This window comes from Schistocerca piceifrons, chromosome 2 (assembly GCF_021461385.2).
Source record: "Schistocerca piceifrons isolate TAMUIC-IGC-003096 chromosome 2, iqSchPice1.1, whole genome shotgun sequence".
NCBI classification, from domain to species: domain Eukaryota; kingdom Metazoa; phylum Arthropoda; class Insecta; order Orthoptera; family Acrididae; genus Schistocerca; species Schistocerca piceifrons.
Genome location: NC_060139.1, coordinates 593,430,469 through 593,455,247, shown reverse-complemented (window position 1 = coordinate 593,455,247; position 24,779 = coordinate 593,430,469). Strand labels below are relative to the sequence as shown.

At 42.8% G+C, this 24,779-nt stretch overlaps 1 protein-coding gene across 1 annotated transcript in view; it reads left to right on the top strand.

The window, feature by feature from the left end:
• LOC124775620 (brachyurin-like) overlaps positions 1-17,756 on the top strand; it is a 43,641-nt gene extending 25,885 nt beyond the window's left edge. Inside the window, exons 4-6 of the mRNA XM_047250449.1 lie at positions 5,052-5,222; positions 13,034-13,143; positions 17,589-17,756. Coding sequence (XP_047106405.1) covers positions 5,052-5,222; positions 13,034-13,143; positions 17,589-17,756 — 449 coding nt within the window. The remainder of the gene's footprint in view (positions 1-5,051; positions 5,223-13,033; positions 13,144-17,588) is intronic.
• The last annotated feature ends 7,023 nt before the right edge of the window (positions 17,757-24,779 follow it).

Sequence of the window (24,779 nt, the reverse complement as noted above, 5' to 3'; positions counted from 1 at the left end):
GCAGGTCCTGTATGGGCCTTTCTGGATACAGAAAATGTTCGACTGCTGCCCTGACCAGCACATTCTCCAGACCTCTCACCAATTGACAACGTCTGGTCAATGGTGGCCCAGCAACTGGCTCGTCACAATACGCCAGTCACTACTCTTGATGAACTGTGGTATCGTGTTGAAGCTGCATGGGCAAGCTGTACCTGTACACGCCATCCAGGCTCTGTTTGACTCAATGCCCAGGCGTATCAAGGTCGTTATTACGGCCAGAGGTGGTTGTTCTGGGTACTGATTTCTCAGGCTCTATGCACCCAAATTGCGTGAAAATGTAACCACGTGTCAGTTCTAGTATAATGTATTTGTCCAACAGATACCCGTTCATCATCTGTGATGTGTTGGTAAATGTGCCAACACCTTGTAGATAGAGGAAGCCGAAATGCACGCTATCTAACGCAGACGGGCGTGAATTCTGGAACAGGATAAGTAGTGAATTCTCATAAGAAAAGTATGCAGCTCCTCGAATACTTATCTTTTATTCTTTGATGTGAATACAGCATTCTTGATGAAACATTTCATACGATAACTATCAAACTATGTAAGGCTAATGGCGCCTTGCTAGGTCGTACCCATGGACTTCGCTGAAGGCTATTCTAACTATCTCTCGGCAAATGAGAGAAAGGCTTCGTCAATATAGTCGCTAGCAATGTCGTCGTACAACTGGGGCGAGCGCTATTCCGTATCTCGAGACCTGCCTTGTGGTGGAGCTCGGTCTGCGATCACACAGTGGCGACACGCGGGTCCGACATGTACTAAATGGACCGCGGCCGATTTAAGCTACCAGCTAGCAAGTGTGGTGTCTGGCGGTGACACCACAATCTGCATTTCTTCTTAGTGTAGCAATTTTAATGGCCGGTAGTGTATTAGGCGGCGAGGAATCCAGCGGCCACACGCCTTTGCGTACCCTGACTGGTAGACGAGTATCTACCAACACAGAAGTCTAGCGTGGTGTTTGATTATGATACATCGATAATCTCGAACCAGAATGGCCGCACGTTCCAACACTGCAGGAGTCACTACTGTAAAGGGCCAGGAGGCACGCGGGAGATCCGACAGGTTGGCGTGACCTAGTGCGATGACTACAGACGCCTCGTGCAATTACTCACTGTGCTTTTGTTCAGTGCTAGGTCTCCGTAGACATTTTGCTAGTGCCTCTGAATGTCTGTGATGCTCTGGTTTTCAGCCAAAATAAATTCAATGACAGTTCTCTGCTTGGAACGTCCCTCTGTTTCAGACACTATTTGGAAGAATACATATAGCGCAATCACGTGTCGCAATTTCATGAAACTGTAGGGGCTGAACTGGAAATTTCCACAATGTCCAAAAGCAAATTCAGCATTTCTTCAAACCAAATTCGCCGAGAAAAAAGTGCATTACTTATTGGACGTCCGTTGTACACCGTTGACGAAGAGAGCCACAAAAGTGCGTGCTTCCCTGAGATTGCGGTGTTGGTTCCCGTACTAATATGCGTGTTGCTGTCGCAGATTCACCATTTGGGAGGTGTGGCTGGGAGTGACGAGTCTGGCGGGAGGTGATCCTGGTCGCATCACCATCGTGTCCGACAACGCCACCGCCAACCCCAGCTACAGCGGCAACAACTACGACATCGCCGTTATCAACACCATCGTCGTCGAGGCAGTCTGTAAGTACCCGCATCTCTCTTCAACCATAATCTTAGTCAGATCACTGTTATTACATACGTCAGAAGACACAATGTGGCACACTGTAGTATTTGGCATTTAAAAAGAAAAGCTTGTGCTATAAGAACAGAATAAATTGTTGCAAACTCTTAGAAAAACTGAATACATTGAAGTGACAGAATTTTTGGGACTCTATAGCCGTCCGTAATTGCAAAAGTGCTGCCGGTGCAGAATTTTGAGTAGGGACTGACCTCTCGATTATGTCTCGTAAAAGTTCGGGCCATCTGGGTGGCCAAATCATCCGCTGTAACTGTCCAGAATGTTCTTCAAACCAACTGCGAACAATTGTGGCCCGGTGACATGGCGCATTGTCATACATAAAAATTCTATCGTTGTTTGGGAGCAAGAAGTCCATGAATTGGTACAAATGGTCTCCAGGTAGCCGAACATAAACTTTTACAGTCAATTATAGTTTCGGTGGGACCAGAGGACCCAATCTATTGCACGTAAACACAACCCACTCCATTTTGGAGCCACCACCAAGATGCACAGTGCATATTTAACAACTTGGATCCATGGCTCGGTGGGTCTGCACCACACTCGAACCCTACCATCAGCTCTTTTCAACTGAAATTGGGACTTATCTGACCGGGCAGCGGTTTTCTAGTGTCTAGGGGCCAACCGATCTGGTGATGAGCCCAGGAGAGGCGCTGCAGGCGATGTCGTGCAAAGGCACTCGCGTCGGTCGCCTGCTGTCATAGCCATTAACGCCACATTTTGCCGCATTGTCCTAACGGATACGTTCGTCGTGCGTCCCACACTGATTTCTGCGGTTATTTCAAGCAGAGTTACTCTCTGTTAGCACTGACAACTCGCTGCTCTCGGTCGTCAAATGAAGACCGTCGGCCACTGCGTTAACCGTGTTGAGAGTTAATGCCTGAACTCTGTTATTCTTGGCACATTCTTCACACTGTGGATCTCGGAATATTGAATGCCCCACCGATTTCCTAAATGGAATGTGCCATCGTCTGTCTCCAATTACCATTCTCTGTTCAGAGTCTGTTGTGCGACCATAATCACGCCGGAAATCTTTTCAGTGAGTCACGTGACTACAAACGGCTGCTCCAGCAATGCACTGCGCTCTTGTACCTTGCGTACGCCATACTGCCGCCATCTGTATATGTGTGTATCTCGATACCACAAATTTTGTCACCTCAGTATATTACTTTTGATGAATCTGCTATGAATAAACCAAGAGTCTTGAAAAAGCTGAAAACGACAAGCTTCCTGGACTCCCTAGCACATCGACAACTGATGAAATCAAGGAAAACGTGAACGGAATCGTTGTCATAATGTCAGACATCAACAAGGAGCACTACTTACAAGTTCAACCTCATCTGCGTGAAGCAACGCGGAAAATCACGCAGACTTCTGGCGAAACAATTCCTGGATTTTGCACTACGATAATGCACCTCTTCACACTTCGGTTTCTGTTCGTTAATTTTTTGGGCAAAAGCAATACTTTAATGATGACCAAGTCTCCATGTTCGAAAGACATGGCCGAATGTAATTTTCTTGTTCCCAAAAATAAACAAAGCCCTGAAAGGCCGTCCATTTACAAGCGTAAATGAGATTAAAAACGCGTTTGTGAGAGACCTAAATACTATATATAGCTAAATAGTATATATTGAAAAAAACGCTGACATAAATGTATGATATTTTATGGATCCTATTTTGAAGGACGTAAGTTGCAAGTGCTGCTCTGAAGTGAAGAAGCTGGCACAGGAGAGGAATTCGTAGCGGGCCGTATCAAACTAGTCAGAAGACTGAGGACTCAAAACAAAGCTTTGGAGGTGACAACACTGATGTAGATGTATTACGTTCTTCATAAAAAACAAAAATTCTCGTAATTTTCTTAACACTTCACGTATGAATGAATCCAAACGGACTAAATGAATCTTCTCTTCTACGATTTTTGACAACAGGTCGTTAAAAGTGCCTTTTTGTCAGTAAATCGTGGGGTTCGGCGAGAAGAATAGTCACACTAGATGCTTAATCAAACTCGGTAACACCTATTACCTGCAGATGTGTTATCACATAACCGATAGTGAAACTAAAAGCATTTCATAACTGTAGCTGATGTTGTGTTTTACTTGTACCGTAAAGCTGAATTATCAGTAAAGACTTACTGCTTTTTTGCAGAACAGTAAATGAACTATAAATATACGTTTAATGTAAAGAATACCAATGTCGCTGTAATTTTAATAATTTTGTATCTAAGTTTCCGAACTCGCACCCCGGCTTCAGACTTTTCATGCTTATTTCAAAAAATTACAGCCGATACATACAGGGTGCTTTAAGATTCCTATTTCAGGCTTCTAGGGGTTGTAGAGGGCACTTGTAAAGTTGTGATCAGGAACCCATGTCCGTAAATGTACCGTTTGGATGTAAAATGGGTTTGAACATCTGATTACTTTCTAATCTCCCGCTTCACACAGCAGAGACGGTGAGCTCTGAGTTGTGTGCCCTACAGGGGGTGTTCCAGTGGCGCCATATGTGTTCATTGTGGAAGTCTATCTGTGGTGTCTATTTTCATACACACGCTGCACAAACCCTAGTGCACGTCGCTGGATCAGCACAAAAAAAAAACAACAAAAAAACGTGCAGGACGAAGATTAGAGTTTAACGCCCCGTCGAGAGCGAGGCGCGGAGCGTTTCAAGGACTGGGAAGGAAATCAGCCATGCCCTTTTCAAAGAAACCCATCACGACATTTGCCTGGTACGATTTAAGAACATTACGGATTACGGAAAAGCTTACGGAGCACTACAGTCAGCCATCTCGATATTCGCCTGGAACGACTCAGGTAGACTACGGAGAACCTAAATCTTGCCTGGAACGATTTCAGAAAATTACGGGAAACCTAAATCTTGCGTAGCGCCACACTCAAATATCACGACATTTGCTTGGAACGACTTAGTAAAATTACGGAAAACCTAAATCTTGTGGAGCACCACAGTCTTAGCTGCGAACGTACCAATTTGTCACAGCCGCTGTTGAATTCGGACGAATATGGTATGTGAGGGACTGAGGCGATCTGGAAAACGTTACGGATATACGCGAAGTGCAGATCTGCCATTACACACCGTACCGCGAAGCGTGAGATTTGAAAGTGGCCCGATCTTCATACATTTTTTTTTTATAATCAAACGGTGCATTCCCACATATGGATTCTTTATCTACTATATTCCCTCGACAACCTGTTGAACCCCGTAACAGAAATAATGAAGCACCCCTGCATAATCAGATGATGTAATACTGCATGATATTGCTACATCACTGTTAAGTAGGCCTAATAATAATTTGAGAATGCCGAGAAAAGCCAGAAAGTGAGACTGCAGCTAACGGCTGCTCGTCGCCGTCGTCGTCGTCTCTTGTTGCAGACCTCGCGCCAGCGGACCTGCCGTTTCGCTCTGACACGCCGGCCAGCCTCATCGGAGAGGTGGCCGTCATGACGGGCTGGGGAGCCACTGTGGCAGGTATGTGCCTCCAGGTCACAAAACTGACGCTGCAAAACTAACAACATATTAAACTGCCCCTATGAGCATGAGATGCAATTCGCTTACGTGCATTTAATTAATTAATTAATTATTTAAATAGATTACGCCCACGTTGGAGCACTAGAATCAAACATTATACAACAGCGCCTACAATGAATAAGTTTAGCACTCAATAATTTCTTCCTTTCACAAAACTTTTCCTTTCGGATTGATCTGGTGGCTCGGTCTTCTGCGGGTATGACATATACTGGTAAGCCAAAACATTACGACCACTGCCCACGGCGAGATTAGATGCTGTGTGGTGGTGTTACGAGCACGTGACGCAGTAACTAACGTATGTAAGTGGAACAGCACGGACAGCGAAGATATGGGCTGGAAACGGGGGAATCCATTGAGATAAGCGATTTTAACAAAAGGCAGATTATTATTACGCAGAGCCTGTGAACGAGCATCTCGAAAACGGAGAAGCTGGTCAAATGTCCACATGCTACTGTAGTGAGCATCTACAGAAAGAGGTGGACGGACAGTGAAACAACCACTAGGTGCTAAAGGGTTGGTCGTCCACGACTCTTCACAGAACGTGGTTCAAATGGCTCTAAGCACTATAGGACTTAACATCTGAGGTCATCAGTCCCCTAGACTTAGAGCTACTTAAACCTAACTAACCTAAGGACATCACACACATCCATGCCCGAGGCAGGATTCGAACCTGCGACCGGAGCAACGGCCGGCCCACAGAACATTCGGAGGCTTGTCTACTCTGTAAAATAAGATAGATCTGTGGTATCTGTGGCGTCTCTGACGAAAGAGCAGAATGCTGGTGCTCGCACAAGTGTTTCAGAGCACATTGTTCATTGTACATTGTTGAACATCGAGATTCGCATCAGACCGCCTCTACGTGGTCACATGTTGACCTAACGACATCGTAAATTGCGACTGCAGTGGGCATGGGACCATAGGATTCGACTGTCGATCAATGGAAACGTTTGGGTTCTTCGGGTGAATCACATTTTTGCTACACTAGGTCGATGGTCGTTTCGGCAAACGCTGTAAACGAGGTGAACGGCGGCTCGAATCGTGCAGTGCGCCAAGTACGCAGAATGCTGAGACTACGCTATGGGAGACATTCTCCTGCTCTTGCATGGGACCTGTGGTAGTAATCGAAGACACACTGACAGCTGCGAACCACATGCACCCTCCATGCTTGGTGTCCCCCCCGACGGCGATGTCATTTTCAGCAGTACAGTTTTCCGTATCTCGGTGCCAGTATTATGCTGCAGTGGTTTGAGGAGCACTGTAGTGAACTCACTGTTGCAAATCCTATGGAACCCATCTGTATCGCTATTAGGTGCCATCATCACGTACGCAAACCAGAGGTCCGTTATTTAAGCGAATTATTTGACCTGCACGTAGGCATCTAATACCAACACCCCACAAACCTACCAGCAAACTGTCGGTTCCTTGATACACAGAATCACTGGCGTATTTTCTTCCAAAGACGGACAAACAAGGTATTAAGCAGGTGGTCATAATTGTCTGGATCATCAGTGTATGCACTTGTTCTTCAGCAGTATCTTCTCTTCCCTATGTTTAATTTGATGTTTAGTAATGTTCAATTCATTTAGATCCATTTTTATTTCTTTAAACCAGCTATTTCTTGTAATCGAAAAGGTGTTTCAAGAGTCTAGTATTCAATAGGCAAGAAATTTGGTCAAAAATTGCAACCTTACTTTTTCACATCGTATCAACAGTGGATTCGCTTTCTTGGTAAACCACCGTACTGGGCAAGAATCTCCATCGACCATTAACTTCGTGTTTTATATTGATAATAGTTCAGAGTATTCTTCTACCAACTTTCTACAATTTATCAGTTATTGCTTGAGTGTTTAGTTTAGATTTTGTTTCACTTGCGTTCTTTACCTCCGGTTTAACGACAGAGGAGTAATGCCGAAGTCTAGTATTTATTGAAAGAGATCGTTTTTTGTAAGTTGGCTAAGTAGTTATTTGTGCTCGTTGTAGTTTTAATGTTCTCCTGTCTCTTGATGCTCTTTTATTGGCAATTCAAGAAATAACCTCATGTGACCGTAAAAATTCTCTTGCGTAAAAGTGCAGGGTACTACTCTCTCATCTCAAATAGAAAATTACAGGCAACACAGGAGGAAGGTGAATTTTTTAATCTCCGGTGCCGTTAAAAAAGTTCCATTTAGTAAGGTCATACGGACAACAAAATGCAAAGGGGGTACCTAAGTCGTACAACTAACAACTGCAACAGACGTTCTAACGACGGATATTAAACAGCGTTACAGCAGCTTTTCAAACGTAAAAACTGAGGAGGACAATACAAAACCAGAAAAAAAATATTTTCTAATGAAGCTAAATTACATAGTACAACGGATGTAAGGGACACAAGAAGCTGACTGTAACAGAGAAAGAAAGATTGCTTCAACAGAAGAACTCTTCTGCAATTTAGTAAAGACTTGCATTTGAGGAAGATATTGAAACTTTCTGTAAGATTAAATCTGTGTTCTGGATCGGGAGGAAGTTTAATATCAGCGTACACACCTCTGCAGAGTGGTAATTCATTCTCGAAACAATCCCTTAGATTGTGGCTGAACCATTTCTTCGCAGTATCCTTTCGTCCAGGAGTACTAGTCCAGCAAGGTTTGCAGCGAGCTATTGTTTGTACTGGCGGAAGGGGAGAGAGGGGGCGTTGTGATTCGTGCTTGCTGAGCTCTGTCGGCAAGAGCAATTGCCTTCGAAATGCAAACGCTGTAGGTTCGAATCCTGGCCCGGCACTGTTTCAATCTGCCAGGAAGTTTCAAATCAGCAAACAACCCGCTGCAGAGCGAAAATTCGTTCTGGAGGAAGATAGTTCTAAACTTGATGCTACAAGGTGCACAACACGAAATAAGACCGCGAAATTCAAATTCATCATCGACTACTTTGAGTGTAACACGTGTGCAAATAAGCAGAAATTAGTACAAGGCAGCAGTAAGTGAACGCTGAAATCAAGCGAGTCAGAAGACTGGTGACTTAAAAATGCAAGCGATAATCGTATACCTGGAGGCCAGGAATCTAACCCAGTCCCCTTCGGTTAACAATCCGCCGGGCTGATTGCGCAGCTGCCGAGGCGGGCGCTGACTTACGTCTATTGACACATACACCATCGGTCCGAAACGTTTCGAGATTGGATTCGTAAGAAATAGAGAAAACTGTGTGTTATATAGTCTTCCCCCACTTGAATACAACGCGCAGAAATTCATAAAACCATGTGAAACTGTCAGAAGAATCCTTCTTTGGGACAGTGTGCAACAAGCGCATCACATTGATTAGAATATCGGTTAAGTTGGCGAAGGGTTTGCATTTTAATCAAGTCGTGGCAGGTGCCCATAGGTCGTTGTTTTTGTTCAGAAGACAAGGCATGCGACACAAACTTTGCACACACTTTTTGTTTCTTGATGATATTCTGGAGAGTGTCTTGAGCACTTCATTTACAGATGTTGCTGAGCTGCGATCGACACAACAATGATAACGTACTACAGCCGCACTCCCGCAACTTGACACTAGTTGCTCACAACCGTCTAGTCGAACGTACATATTTTGTTTACAGTTGGTAGTTTAAGCTGTCACCATAGTTACTGCGCCGACGTTGCTTCTACTCCAGGAATAAAATCAGTATCGGGGCTTTTTGGAGAGACAGTGTACGCTACACATTTAAAATACATGGTGAAAGTTTGTGATGTGTGTTGTATGTGTCGAAAATAGCAGACCGCTCGGCAGTGTTAACACATGAAGTACGTCGTGCTACTGACCAACTAGCCTTGTACTCCGGGATGCATTGATTGACCACATTGTTAATGGAAGGATTCGTACAAAGAACTCGATGTATGGACCGGTATATAGTGAAAGGACCGATTGAACAGATCATGCATGCGAATCCACATGGAGAAATATGCTGAGAGGCTATAGAGTGGCATTTAAATCGAAGTGTAGCAGATTTTTGTGTCTTATTACACTATGTACCCAACGCAATAAGTTAACAAAGGCATTTAATTTACAGGAAGACTACGTTGACACACACACACACACACACACACACACACACAAATGCGCGCAAAAAATATCGTTTCGACAGGTAGTGTATAACATACCTTCGACTTATGGAGAGGGATCAGACAATTGCGGCTATTTAAGGGATGGGAGGAAAAAAGAAATTAAATACACTGAGATAACAAAAATTATTGAATATCTCCTAATGTCGTGTCGGGCCACATTTTGCCGACATAGAGCAGCAACTCGACCTGGAATGGCTTCAGCAAGTCGTTGGAAATCCCTTGCAGAATATTGAACCACGCTCCCTCTCTATTCATCCATAACTGCGAAATTGATGACGGTGCAGGAGTTTGTACACGAACTGACCTCTCTATTATGTCCCAAAAGTGTTCGATGGGTGAGCAAATCATTCACTCGAACTGTCCAAAATGTTCTTCAAACCAATCGCGAACAATAGTGGCCTGATGACATGACTCATAGTCATCCATAAAAATTCCATCGTTGTTTGGGACACGAAGTCCATGAACGGCTACAAATGGTCTCCAAGCAGCCGAACATATCCATTTCCAGTCAACGATCGGTTCAGCTGGACCGGAGGACCCAGTCCATTCCATGTAAACTCAGCGCACATCAATATGAGGCCACCACCACATTGCACGGTGCCTTGTTGACGACAAGGGCCCATCGCTTCGTGGGGTCTGCGCCTTACTCGAGTTCTACCATCAGCTCTTACATACTAAAATCGGGGCTCGTCTGACGCAAGCCGCGGTTTTTCAGTAGTCTAGGGTACAACACATAGAGTGACTAGCCCAGTCGAATGGCTGCAGACGATGTCGTGCTGTTAGCAAAGACACTCGCGTTGGGCGTCTACATGTTAACACCAAATTTCGCCAAACTGTCCTAACGGATATGTTCGTCGTGCCTCACACATTGATTTCTGCGGTTATTTCACGTCGAGTTGCTTGTCTGTTAGCACTGACAACCGTACGTCATCGTCGATGCTCTCGGTCATTAAGTGAAGACCGTCGGACAATGCGTTGTCCGTTGTGAGAGTTAACGCCTGGAGTTTGCTATTCTCGGCACACCCTTCGCGCTATGGATCTCGCAATATCGAGTTCTTGAACGATTTCCGGAATCGAATGTCCCATGCATCTAGCTCCAACTACTATTCCTTGTTCAAAGTCTGTTAATTCCCGCCGTGCGGTCGTAATCGCATTGAAAACACTTTACATGAATCGCCCAAGTACAAATGACAACTCCGTCAACGCACTGCCCTTTTATGCCTTACTTACGGGACACTAGCACCCTCTGCATACGTTCAAATCGCTACACTGTTACTTTTATCACCTCAGAATACATCCTGCATATTGTTATACCATTTGGGATTGGTGAAGGGCAAAGCTGTGCGGGATCACTTGATAAGCTATCCTAATCTCAAGTGTGTAATAAATAGGCATATTGCTTGAGATTTCAGCTACAGCACTGTGCGCAAGAGTAGAAGTGGAATTAAACTCTCCGAGTACTTAATGAGCTATACATTTTTCTTTCCGTTTTTCGTCGCGATATTTTGCTATTAACTTTCAGCTGAGTAATTTTTTCATTTTCTCTCAAAGTCCCATTAACACGTGACCAAACGACTGCTGGTACTACACGCAGAAAAAGATCTTCTTATGTTCGATCACTGTGTGATTGAAATATTATTTTTCCTTTCGGTTTCAGACAAGCACAGCATTCCGCATCAACACAACGCCACGAAGAGTCGATGCGATTTTTATAATTGGCCTTGATGGTCCAGGTCCGGCAGAAGGACGAAATCACAAGTGAAGATAGTTATTCAATCAATCATATCTTTTGCCTTTTTATATACTTCATCTCACTACATTTCTAGGTAAAAAGTCGCACGACAGCTTATACCTTTAGCTGTACTTCGTTCTTTGTGCTATCATTCAGCCTATGAATGACAGTACACAAAAGATTACGCATCTATGGTTTCTTTGTTGTTGTTGTTGTGGTCTTCAGTCGTGAGACTGGTTTGATGCAGCTCTCCATGCTAATCTATCCTGTGCAAGCTTCTTCATCTCCCAGTACCTACTGCAGCCTACATCCTTCTGAATCTGCTTAGTGTATTCATCTCTTGGTCTCCCTCTACGATTTTTACCCTCCACGCTGCCCTCCAATACTAAACTGGTGATCCCTTGAAGCCTCAGAACATGTCTTACCAACCGATCCCTTCTTCTAGTCAAGTTGTGCCACAAGCTCCTCCTCTCCCCAATTTTATTCAATACCTCCTCATTAGTTATGTGATCTACCCATCTAATCTTCAGCATTCTTCTGTAGCACCACATTTCAAAAGGTTCTATTTTCTTCTTGTCTAAGCTATTTATCGTCCACGTTTCACTTCCATACATGGCTACACTCCATACAAATACTTTCAGAAACGACTTCCTGACACTTAAATCTATACTCGATGTTAACAAATTTCTCTTCTTCAGAAACGCTTTCCTTCCCATTGCCAGTCTACATTTTATATCCTCTCTACTTCGACCATCATCAGTTATTTTGCTCCCCAAATAGCAAAACTCATTTACTACTTTAAGTGTCTCATTTCCTAATCTAATTCCCTCAGCACCACCCGACTTAATTCGAGTACATTCCATTATCCTCGTTTTGCTTTTGTTGATGTTCATCTTATATCCTCCTTTCAAGACACTGTCCATTCCGTTCAACTGGTCTTCCAGGTCCTTTGCTGTCTCTGACAGAATTACAATGTCATCGGTGAACCTCAAAGTTTTTATTTCTTCTCCATGGATTTTAATACCTACTCCGAACTTTTCTTTTGTTTCCTTTATTGCTTGCTCAATATGCAGATTAAATAACATCGGGGATAGGCTACAACCCTGTCTCACTCCCTTCCCAACCACCGCTTCCCTTTCATACCCCTCGACTCTTATAACTGCCATCTGATTTCTGTACAAATTTTAAATAGCCTTTCGCTCCCTGTATTTTACCCCTGCCATCTTTAGAATTTGCAAGAGTTTATTCCCGTCAACATTGTCAAAAGCTTTCTCTAAGTCTGCATATGCTAGAAACGTAGGTTTGCCTTTCCTTAATCGTTCTTCTAAGATAAGTCGTAGGGTCAGTATTGCCTCGCGTGTTCCAACATTTTTACGGAATCCAAACTAATCTTCCGCGAGGTCAGCTTCTATCAGTTTTTCCATTCGTCTGTAAAGAATTCGCGTTAGTATTTTGCAGCTGTGACTTATATAACTGATAGTTCGGTAATTTTCACATCTGTCAACACCTGCTTTCTTTGGGATTGGAATTATTATATTCTTCTTGAAATCTGTCTCTTACATCTTGCTCACCAGATGGTAGAGTTTTGTCAGGACTGGCTCTCCCCAGGCTGTCAGTAGTTCTAATGGAATGTTGTCTACTCCGGTGGCCTTGTTTCTTTAGTTAATCAATAATCTGAAACTGCTCGCCTTTGTCGAGTTGTGTAAGTTTACTGCTCCTCATATGTGCAATAAGTCCGAAGGGCTGACTAGAGCCTTCTCCGTGCAGACTAAAGCGTTTGTCCACTAGGAGTGAGGAGGCCAACGCTTTCATCGTAGTTAAAATTCTGCGTAGAGGAGAGGTGCGGCAGTATTTCTCCCCATGAATGTTTGCACGTGGAGCAGCAGCACCGCTGCAGTGAGTCAGAAGCCAGTTGCCGCTAGCCTAGGCGTCGCCTGTTGCAGGAGGGCCGACAGAGACGACTCTGAAGACCGCCAACGGCAGCTTCGCCGGGGAGTGCGGGGCTGGCTACCACGTGTGCATCTACACGTACAACCAGGTGGACGTCACCACGGTGAGTAGCTGGCCGCAGCCACGAAGGAACTGAGGTACACCAAGAGGGTCCGAGAGACAGTTGCAAATAAAGCTGTGCAAGTTGAAAGACTTGACCACAAAGACTGAACACCAGCGGGAAATCCCTTGTAGGCAGGGGCCATTGTCGATGTATGCATTAGAAGCGTAGATGTTGAAGTGCCAAGTGGTCCATCTCTGCAGTCCCATATTAAGTAATGTAAACAATCCTGAAATAAGGGGCAAGTCAATCATAATTTTGCAGCTGACCACAAGAGTTTACCCAGTAAGACATCGATTGTGTTTCCAGAATGAGATTTTCACTCTGCAGCGAAGTGTGCGCTGATATGAAACTTACTGGCAGAGTAAAACTGTTTTAATCTGCCAGGAAGTTTCATATCAGCGCACACTCCGCTGCAGAGTGAAAATCTCATTCTCGAAACATCCCCCAGGCTGTGGCTAAGCCATGTCTCCGCAATATCCTTTCTTTCAGGGGTGCTAGTTCTGCATGGTTCGCAGGAGAGCTTCTGTAAAGTTTGGAAGGTAGGAGACGAGGTACTGGCAGAAGTAAAGCTGTGAGGACGAGGCGTGAGTCGTGCTTGGGTAGCTCAGTTGGTAGAGCGCTTGCTCGCGAATGGCAAAGGTCCCGAGTTCGAGTCTCGGCCCGGCACACAGTTTTAATCTGCCAAGAAGTTTCATCGATTGTGTTGCTGTTATCTCCGACTGATGTCATACAACTTTGCATGCAAGTCTATTTTCCGCAAGCCTCTTCATCTCTGCATAGTTACTGCTGCCTACATGGTATGAACGTAGTTACTATACTCAAGCCTTGATCTCTCTATATAATTTTAACCCCCCTCCCCCCAAACCCCCAAATTACACACACACTTCCTTCTGTTACGAAACTGACGATTCCTTGATGCCCCAACATCAAGCTAGTTACATGTTCCACAGATCATCTTAGCGATTCTTTTATCGACATGATTTGCAACGAACCACTTTACAGGGCCTGTTCATTGTCAACATTACCGAACACATTATTTTGTTGCCCTACTCATGCAACTCTACGGAAAAACTAGAGATTTTTATTATATTTATTTCTACAGGCTACCAGTTTTTAAACAGAAATCCGTCCATGGAATGGAAGGAGTTGTCCAGGACAAATGATGTGAGGTTAAATTTTAAACTTGTTTTGCTACCTGTCAGCCATTGCATGTTACTGGGCATACGATCAAAAAATTTCGTTACTGCTTTCGGATCTGCATTCTGAGCTACTGACAGTGTGATGTGTCCTATCAATCAATCCCTCCTCAAAGTCAAGCAGTCCCACAACGTTTTTCACCAAATTCGATTCACTACCTATCGGTTACTTATTTCATCTACCCAAGTGACCTTCACCATTCTTCTGCATCACCGCATTTAAAAAGTTTCTATTCTCTTCTTCTCTCAACTGTTTATCGTACACCTTCACGTCCGTACAAGATTAAACTCCATACAAATGCCTTGAGATAATACTTTCTAAGTCTTGAACACACACATGAAAGAGTTAGCGTGGTTCGATTCATAGGGACAGACTACTCTTTCCGGATAAATCTGTGTCCATTTGACTAAAACGACAAAATTATTAATTATTGCAGTCTCTGGTATTAAGTGTTATCCGGTACTTGCGCGAGAGAGGAACATGTTTTTCTACGCTCTGTCACTCCTTTACTACAGTGATACTGATATAAATAATGGTACTGAAAAGTGGGTGAAATCGTTAAAACCTATTAAGACCCCAAGACTGGATTTCTGCCGAGTTCTATACAGATTTCCAAGCCAATTAAAACCATTTTTTACATTTATCTACCACACCTCTCTTGAGCAGAGAACTACTGCCAGTCTAATTGTCTGCTTTCTTTACCTCGAACATCGTCAGCTATTTTGATGCCCAAATAGCAAAATCCATCTACTATTTTTAATGTCTCGTTTCCTAATCTAATTTTCTCAGACAACACCAGAGAAACTACCTTCATGTCCGCCCCCTCAGCTGAGTGGTCAGCACGTCGGGTTGCGACGCAGCGGATTCTGGTTCGATTCCCGACTGGGTTGGAGATTTTCTCCACTTGGATCTGGGTGTTATGCTGGGCTCACCATAATTTCATTACCATCGTCACACAAGTTGCCCAGTCTGGCGTCAACTAAAAAAGATTTGCAGCGGGGTGGTCGAACTTCCCCAGGTGGTGCCTCCCCACCATCAGTGCCATACAACCATTTCATGTCATCATCCAAGTTTTGCTTTTGTTGATACTCACCATATAGGGCTATCCTCTTTTCAAGACACAGCCCATTCCATTCCGACTGTGACTGAATTACGCTGTCATCTGAAAATTCCAAAGTTTTTGTTTCTCCGCCATCAACTCCAATTCTGATTCCACAATTCTCCTTGTTTCCTTTACTGCTTGTTCGACGAGCAGATTGTATAACATGGGAGATACGCTTCAAACCTCGTTCCCTTTTCAACTACCGCTTCTGTTTCATGTTCTTCAACTATTCAGCTGTTTTTTGGCCTCTACACAAGTTGTAAGTGTATTTCATTTCTGTTACTTTCAGAAGTTCAAAGAATGTGTTCCATCAATGTCACCAGAACGTCCTGCCGCACGAAACCTGTGTGCCAGACTTGGTCTCAAACCCAAATTCTTTGCCTTTGGCAAACAGTCCGAGTCCCGGAAGGGCATATAGTTTTAATCTTCCAGGATGTTTCAAATAAACGCACAGTCCACTGTCCAGTGAACGTTCATCGAGGAACATTGTCAAATGCCTTCTCAAAAACTATAAATGTTGTGAATATAGGTTTTCTTCAACCTGTCTTCTAAGATACACCATGTGATCAAAGGTATCCGGACATCTCGCTGAAAATGACTTACAAGTTCGTGGCGCCCTCTATTGCTAATGTTAGAATTCAACATGGTGTTGGCCCACTCTTAGCCTTGATGACAAGTTCCACTCTCGCAGGCATACGTTCAGTCAGGTGCTGGAAGGTTTCTTGGGAAATGGCAGCCCATTCTTCACGGAGTGCTGCACTGAGGAGAGGTATCGATGTCGGTCGGTGAGGCCTGGCACGAAGTCGGCGTTCCAAAACATCCCAAAGGTGTTCTGTAGGATTCAGGCCGTGTAACAACTCCGCCACCGGCCGTGCATTATGAACAGGTGCCCAAAAGTGTTGAGAGATGCAATCGCCATCCCCTAATTGCTCTTCAACAGTGGGAATCAAGAAGGTGGTTAAACATCAATGTATGACTGTACTGTGATAGTGCCACGCAAAACGACAACGGGTACAAGTCCCATCCATGAAAAACACGACCACACCGTAACACCACAGCCTCCGAATTTTACTGTTGCCACTACACACGCTGGCAGATGACGTTCGCCGGGAATTCGCCATACCCACACCCTGCCATCGGATCGCCATATTGTGTACCGCGATTCGTCACTCCACACGACGTTTTTCCACTGTTCAATAGTCCAATGTTTACGCTCCTTACACCAAGCGAGGCGTAGTTTGGCATTTACCGGCGTGATGTGTGGCTTATGATCAGCGGTCCGACCATGAAATCCAAGTTTCCTCATGTCCCGCCTAACTATCTTAGTACTTGCAGTGGATCCTGATGAAGTTTGGAATTCCTGTCTGATGGTCTGGATAGACGTCTGCCTATTACACATTAAGACCCTCTTCAACTTTCGGCGGTGTCCGTCAGTCAACAGACAAGTTTGGCCTGTACGCTTTTGCGCTGTACGTGTCCCTTCACCTTTCCACTTCACTATCACATCGGAAACACTGGACCTAGGAATGTTTAGAAGTGTGGAAATCTCGCATACACACTATGACGCAAGTGACACCAAATCACCTGACCACGTTCGAAGTCCGTAAGTTCCGCTGAGCGCCCCATTCTGCTTTCTCACGATGTCTAATGACTACTGAGGTCGCTGATATGGACCGCCCGGCAGCAGGTGGCAGCACAATGCACCTTATATGAAAAACGTATGTTTTTGGGAGTGTCCGGATACTTTTGATCACATAATGTAAATCGTAGTGTGAGTAATTCCTCGCGTATTCCTACATTTCTCTGCAATTCAAACTGATGTTCCCCAAGGTTTACTTCTACCAATCTTTCCAGTCTTCCACAAATAAATTGTCTCATTATTTTGCAACGATGACCTATTAAACGGATAGTTCTGTATTTCATAGCGATCAACATCCGCATTCTTTGGCATTGGAATTACTGTAAAGATGAAAACGATACACGTAGCTTTTCCCAGGCGTCTTAAAGGATGATTGTAAACATCTGAAATACGTTGTAAAGCACGATGCGTTCAATGTCGCAATTTCATTTTTTGTCGTAGTTGTGTATAGTTTTTCATTTTGTGCCCACGGCTTTAGTGGTACGTATTGTACACGTGTGTTTCCAGGGTGACTACGGTGGCCCCCTAACGGTGGCGGGCGTTGGAGTGGGCAGCTATAAGGTGGTGGGCGTCGCCATCGGCACCGATCTCTCTGGTAACCGGTCCGTCTTCACCAACGTCTACCAGAACCTCGACTGGATCGCCTCTGTCACCGATCTCCCCATCTACGATTAGCGCCACGACGCTGGCATTTTACAAGTACAACCACACGTTGCACTGCCCCTCTCAGAGGACAATTCGTGTGGTGCTCTGGTACCTGCTCGGCGCACGTGTCGTAACGCCCATCAGCGACTCAACTGCGGAAGCCGTATGAATTGACATCGGGTGCTGATAGGCTCTGAGCTCCACATAAGTGCGTCGGTGCCCAAGAAGTTAAAAAGAGACTCAAACTTCGTGGATGCACAGCCAAACATCTCCTCAATGCTCGTAGTGTAAACGATGTTCCTGTAGCGAACACAAAACGAAGAACTTCGACAGTGCCCGAAGTCTGTGTGCAGGTAATCTCTTAGTTTTGTAGTGCTTACAGTAATAATAATTAATAAATTACCGCCGAAGATCTACAAAACCAGACGTGAAATTCATTCATTGAACTTGGTCTCTTAAAAAAAACGGTATTGATTAGAGCGGTTTAGACCCAATACAACTTGTTTTTAAACCATCTGTAGGTTCTTCACGGGCATTCGACAGTGGTCGTCACCCACTGTTTTCTTTATATAAACTTGATGCGGCGATGTATTTTAACTGGCAGAACTGTAAGATACTTCTGTATGTTTCATTAGTTGAACATTAAGTTAATTACGAAATTAACATGCAATAAATCTGTGAACACCTCTGTAGGAACATTTACAAACAATGAATTAACGATGTTAATCATTTAACAAAATTAGCATCTGCCTGTTACTATTAATTACTGTAAGTTACCTGAGAATCGCTTAAGGAAGATGTGCAGTACATTAGTTTTGGACAGCTTATAGCCAATGGAACTAGAAAAATGAATCTTTGATACGAAGAAAAGATATTTGAAGTACGCTGTTTCTATGTGATACGGCAACCTGTAAACATTAACTTGAAATTACACAAATCCAACAAATTATGTTCAAGCAGTGTACATTATGTACAGCAGAAAAAGCTTATTAATAAAACCAATAGAACGTATGATGTCATTTCTTTTTCTAAATATCCCTATAAGAGACACGTTCATCAGATCAGAGCTGAAACAGCAGATCAAAGCTCCTTGTTTCTTTATTGTAATAATATGTTTCGTTATTTTACAACCATCACTTTGCGCTTTCACTGTACAGTACTTCAAACGTTTAATTTCATACAGCTTAGATGTGAACAACAATTTTTTTTTTATCCTTCTGTTAGCGTAGAGCGCATAACAGTACGAACTTAAATCTTTATTGGTGTAGCTAACAGTTGGTTCTAACAGCAATTAATAATTGCCCAGCATCCAGATTTGAGCATACTTCTTGGTGAGTAATCAGTCAAGTGTCACGGGGAGATAACTACACGATTGCGTTTGGCGACAATACAAAATACTGCAGGAATTATCTATTACCCACAAAAATTAAAAATTTTACATTTCGCTGAAACTATGTGGTGCAAACAACTGATTTCGGAATTAAAAAGCAGTAATTCTGTTTATTCTGAAAGAGTACACAGGCTTCGGGTCATGGATAGAATATTATATAGCAGTAGCTCTTGTTCAAAACAGACTACTGATAAAATTTTGATCTTCTTAATCCTGGATACCTTTTTCTTCGTTAGGTATTTATCACGTCATATGAGTGCAAAAAAGAATAGTGACCTTATACTCAGGGTTGTAATTGTTTATGTATCTTTGAGACATTGTCTTATATAATGTGTACTATACGAGTAATGTCTCTCACGCTCAGTTTGCAATAATATGTTGATAACAGAAGAAACGATTACACACGAGTGTTCCACCAAAATCATACAAACAACAGTTTTTCAAGCGCAAATGACAAGCGCCATACACATTCATATCAGTAAGAATCGAATAATTTGAAACATTGGAAAACATACAATATTCATAGCCTACGACCAACATATTCTTGCACATGTGGGGTAAGTTTCGCCACCTCTGTATAGCATTATTTAGTCGCCCAACGTACGTCTTCTACCGTCTTTTTTTGGCGAATGCTTTTTTAGGATGTCTGTGTCCTTTTTTCCGCAATTATTCGTGAAGTGGAGCTAAATTTTCAGGCAATGAATATATAATTGGATTTTAAAAGTTTTCATGTAGAGCGGTGGTAATAACTTAAACGTATTGAGAATGTGATCTTACCTCTTAGGAAACTAGACGCTTTCAGGTATGTCCTGTGTCGTCCATAAGAATCCGCAACGAAGTCAAATAATTTTGTTGTCTCTGTTAGTCGAAGATTTTCATCTAAGTTCCCCTTTTTTTAAGGCGAGCAAATACATTCATCAACATAACCGTAACTTTCGATGTGTAACTACAATTTTGTGATAGACTGTATAATATCACATGTATGAACTGTTATTTTGATTTGTGAACAATTAGGAACTAGTTGCAAAGTGTTCGTTCTTCGAGTATTTATGAATTGTTATGTTCATTTGTGAACAATTAGGAACTAATTGTGAAACTTCTGTTCTTCGAGTGTGTCTCTCGTACGTCAAAACAAAGGGCAATTTATTTGGATTTTAAGTGTATTTCTTCAGCTGTCTTCGGCACAAGTCAGATTATATCCACCATCTCAGAGTAGAATTGTGAAGACATATTCAGAACATCAACATGAAAGGCGAACGGTAACAGTAGGTAGCCGGAAGTGATCAATTTTGGAGCATTTTTCAGATCACCAAAAACATTTATGGACCTATCCTCGTTAACTGATAGCTAGAGGCAGTATAAATAGCAAGCCCTCACATAGATTTGGGCTATGATCAGGAAGACATCGGAATATACGAGTATTTATAGTAAACAATATTTCGTCCTATAATCTTTACTGCGATAGGGTCTGCAACTGCGATGAATTTTTTGAGTGATTTCGTGATGCCTCCAACTGCCATTCTCTTTTATTTCATGTAGGATTGTGTAATTTCAGCCTTAGGTATCTAAAAGGTCAGCATTATACATTGGATGCATTAGCACCACTTACAGCTTTAACACAGGAATAAGTCATATCTCAGTAAATACTAGACTGATTATGACATACTTTATATACGATTCTTTAATGGGAAATTACGCCATGTACGTCCTTACTTCCACGACTGCGTGTAATTATCACTAAATAGAAATAGTTTTTCTTTATTTTAGGAGCTTATTGTCTTCGAGCATTTGCAAAGCCTTAAATATAAGGTCGAAAATTTTATCGTACTTAACACTAGGAAGATTGTAATTATTTCACAGACATTTGTTAAATGAGCATACATGTCTTTTTTCTCAATTATGTCCGCATGCTTAGCTGAATGGTAACGTGTTTCCTAACCATGCAGCAGGCCCGGGTTCGATTCCCGACCGGACTGGAGATTTTCTCCGCTCATAAATTGTGTGTTGTGTTATCATCATCGTCCTTGCATCATCATCACCGACGAGCAAGTCGCCCAGAGTGGCGTCGACTGAAACAAGACTTGCAACCGGCGGCCGAACTTCCCCGGATGGAGCGTTCCGGCCAACAATACCTATGATCATTTCATTTCTCAATTATATTTAATTATCGTTCATCATTTGTGTAAATATGACTGCATTTAATTTCTCTTAAACAACTTGTAAATATTTGTTCTGTTACTGTGAGATCACGTCGTTTTTCAGTAGTTGTTACAAAGATCTTATACACAAAATCTACCACAGCACTCTAATGAAACAGTACTGAAAACTACGACAGTCGAGTAAAACCGGATTTATGATGGCGTGGCCTTTCATATTACAGTCAGATTTATAAATGAGTATAGCGATAATTCCTCCCATGAACCATGGACCTTGCCGTGGGTGGTGTAGCTTGCGTGCCATGGCGACGCACATAGCCATATCGTAGGTGCAACCACAGTGGAGATCTATCTCTTGTGAGGCCAGACAAACGTGTTGTTTCTGAAGAGAGGTAGCAGACATTTTAGTACTTTCAGAGGCAAGAGTCTGGATGATTGACTGATCTGGCCTTGTAACATCAACCAAAACGCCCTTGCTGTGCTGGTACTGCGACGGGTGAAAGCAAGGGGAAACTACAGCTGTAATGTTTCCCGAGGGTGTGCAACTCCATTGTACAATGAAAAGATGTGGCGTCCACTTGGGTAAAATATTCTGTGGCAGAATAGTTCCCGATTCGGACCCCCGAGGGTGAATACGATATTCCGTGTTATTCTGAGCCGGCCAGAGTGGCCGAGCGGTTCTGGGCGCTACACTCTGGAACCGCGCGGCCACTGCGGTCGCAGGTTCGCATCCTGCCTCGGGCATAGAGGTGTGTGATGTCCTTAGGTTAGTTAGGTTTAAGTAGTTCTAAGTTCTAGGGGACTGATGACCTCGGCAGTTAAGTCCCATAGTGCTCAGAGCCATTTGAACCATTTTGTTATTCTGAATTCCGATGCAAAGTTCCCAAACCGAGACTCGAACCCGGATTTCTCGCTTATCGTAAGTGGTCACCTTACCAGTTGGCTATCCGAAATGACTCACAGCCAGATCCAAAGTTATATGTCACCAAACATTACGTATATTCCCGTACAGGTGAGGCATTTTACTTGAAAGTCCCTTCCATTGTGTCGGCGGATAAATACGATATCGCAGTACCTGTGTTATTCTGAAAGCCGCGTTCGGGTCCCGGTCTGGCACAAATTTTTACTGTCGTCAATCCATGCTACGGCAGATGGTTGTCCATATCCTCAATTGCGAATACATTTAATGTATTCAGGCGAATGTCGTCATCAGAGGAGAAAAAACGTGAGTTCTACGGATCGGGGCGTGGAATGTTAGATTCCATAACCGTGCAAGTAAGTTATAAAGTTCAAAAAGAGAGATTGATAGGTTGAATTCAGATACAGTGGCAATTACCGAAGCTCGATAGTAGAAGGGACAGGACAGGGTTATAAATACAAAACCAAATAGGAGCGAGTTTAATAATGAATAAGAAAAAAGAATGTGGGTAAGCTACTATCAACAGTATAGGGAAAGCATAATCGTAGCCAAGGGAGACACGAAGCCCACACCCACCACAGTAGTACAACTTTATATGCCAACAGCTCTGCAAACGATGAAAAGATTGAAGAAATGTATGATTATATAAAAGAAATTATTCAGATAGTTAAGGGAGATGAAAATTTGGTTCTGATGGGGGACTGGAATTCGATAGTAGGAAAAAGGAAAGAAGGAAAAATTAAAGGTGAGTGTGGACTGGAGGAAAGAAATGAAAGAGGAAACCGACTGGCAGAATTTTGTACAGAGTTTAATCATCGCTTACGATTGGTTTAAGAACCATGAAAGGAGGTTATATACCTGGAAGACACCTGGAGACACTGGAAGATTTCAAATTGATTGTATGATGGTAAGACAGAGATTTCGGGAACAGATTTAAAATTGCAAGACATTTCCAGCGGCCGATGTAGGTTCTGACCATAACTTATTGGTTGTGACCCGTAAATTAAAACTAATGAAACTGCGAATAGGTAGAAAGTTAAGGAAAAGGCATCTGAATAAGTTGAAAGAACCAGAGGTTGCTGAAAGTTTCAGAGGGAGCATTAGGCAGCGATTGATTAGAACAGGGGAAAGGAATACAGTAAAAGACGAATGGGTAACATTAAGAGATGAAATAGTGAAGGCAGCAGAGGATAGGTAAAAAGACAAGTTCTAATGGATGACACTTGGATAACACAGGAGATACTGAATTTAATTGATATAGGAGAAAATATAAAAATGCAGCATACGAAGCAGACGGAAGGGAATGCAAACGTCTAAAAAATGAGATTGACAGGAAGAGTAAAATAATTAAACAGGGACAGCTAGATGACAAATGTAAGGGTTTATAAACATTTCTCACTTGGGTAAAGATAGATACCGCCCACAGGAAAATTAAGAGGCATTTGGAGAAAAGAGAAGCAGCTGTACGAATATCAAGAGCTCAGATGGAAAAGCAGACCCAAGCAAAGAAGGGAAAGACGAAAGGTGAAGGGAGTATATATAGGTTCTATACAAAGGACATGAACTTGAAGGCGACATTATGTAATCTGAAGAGGACGTAGATGAAAATGAGACGGGAGATGTGATACTGCAAGAGCGCTGAAAGACCTAAGTCGAAACAAAGCCCAGTGAGTTTTTTCCCTCAGAACTACTAATAGCCTTTGGAGAGTCAGCCATGACTTAACTCTTCCGTCTGGTGAGAAAGATGTATGAAACAGACGAAACACCCTCAGACATAAAAAAGAATGTAACAATTCCAATTCCAAAGAAAGCAAGTGCTGACAGATGTGAACATTATCGAACTATCAGCTTAATAAGTCATGGTTGCAAAATACTAACACGAATTTTTAAAAATGAATGGAGAAACTTCAAGATTTTAAACATGGCTGCAGCAGCAACTGTTAAAATTCTTCACAATAAAGGATGGCAGCCAAAAACAGTTGCAGGATAGAATTTTTTTATTAAAATTCTTGACCAAGGTTTCGGCACATATAAACATACCTTCATCAGAAGTACATTTCTAAAATTACATCATGCACTGGAGAATAATGAAACAATTATGCCAAAAGGCGTCGTCAGTAATTAAAATATCATCTCCATTTGTACGACATGTGTAATGGGTACAGGATCAACACTCGTGTCTCAACAGTTCATAGGTGAAGTAACATTGTTAAACTGTTCGCTTTGATCCTGTACCCATTACACATGTCGTACAAATGGAGATGATATTTTAATTACTGACGACGCCTTTTGGCATAATTGTTTCATTATTCTCCAGTGCATGATGTAATTTTAGAAATGTACTTCTGATGAAGGTATGTTTATATGTGCCGAAACCTTGGTCAAGAATTTTAATAAAAAAATTCTATCCTGCAACTGTTTTTGGCTGCCATCCTTTATTGTGAAATGGAGAAACTGGTAGATGCTGACGTCGGGGAAGAGAAATACAGCATTTCTAGATCTAGAGAAAGCTTTTTACCGTGTTGAGTGTAACACATTCTCTGAAATTTTAATGGTAGCAGGGGTAAAATACAGGAAACGAAAAGCTA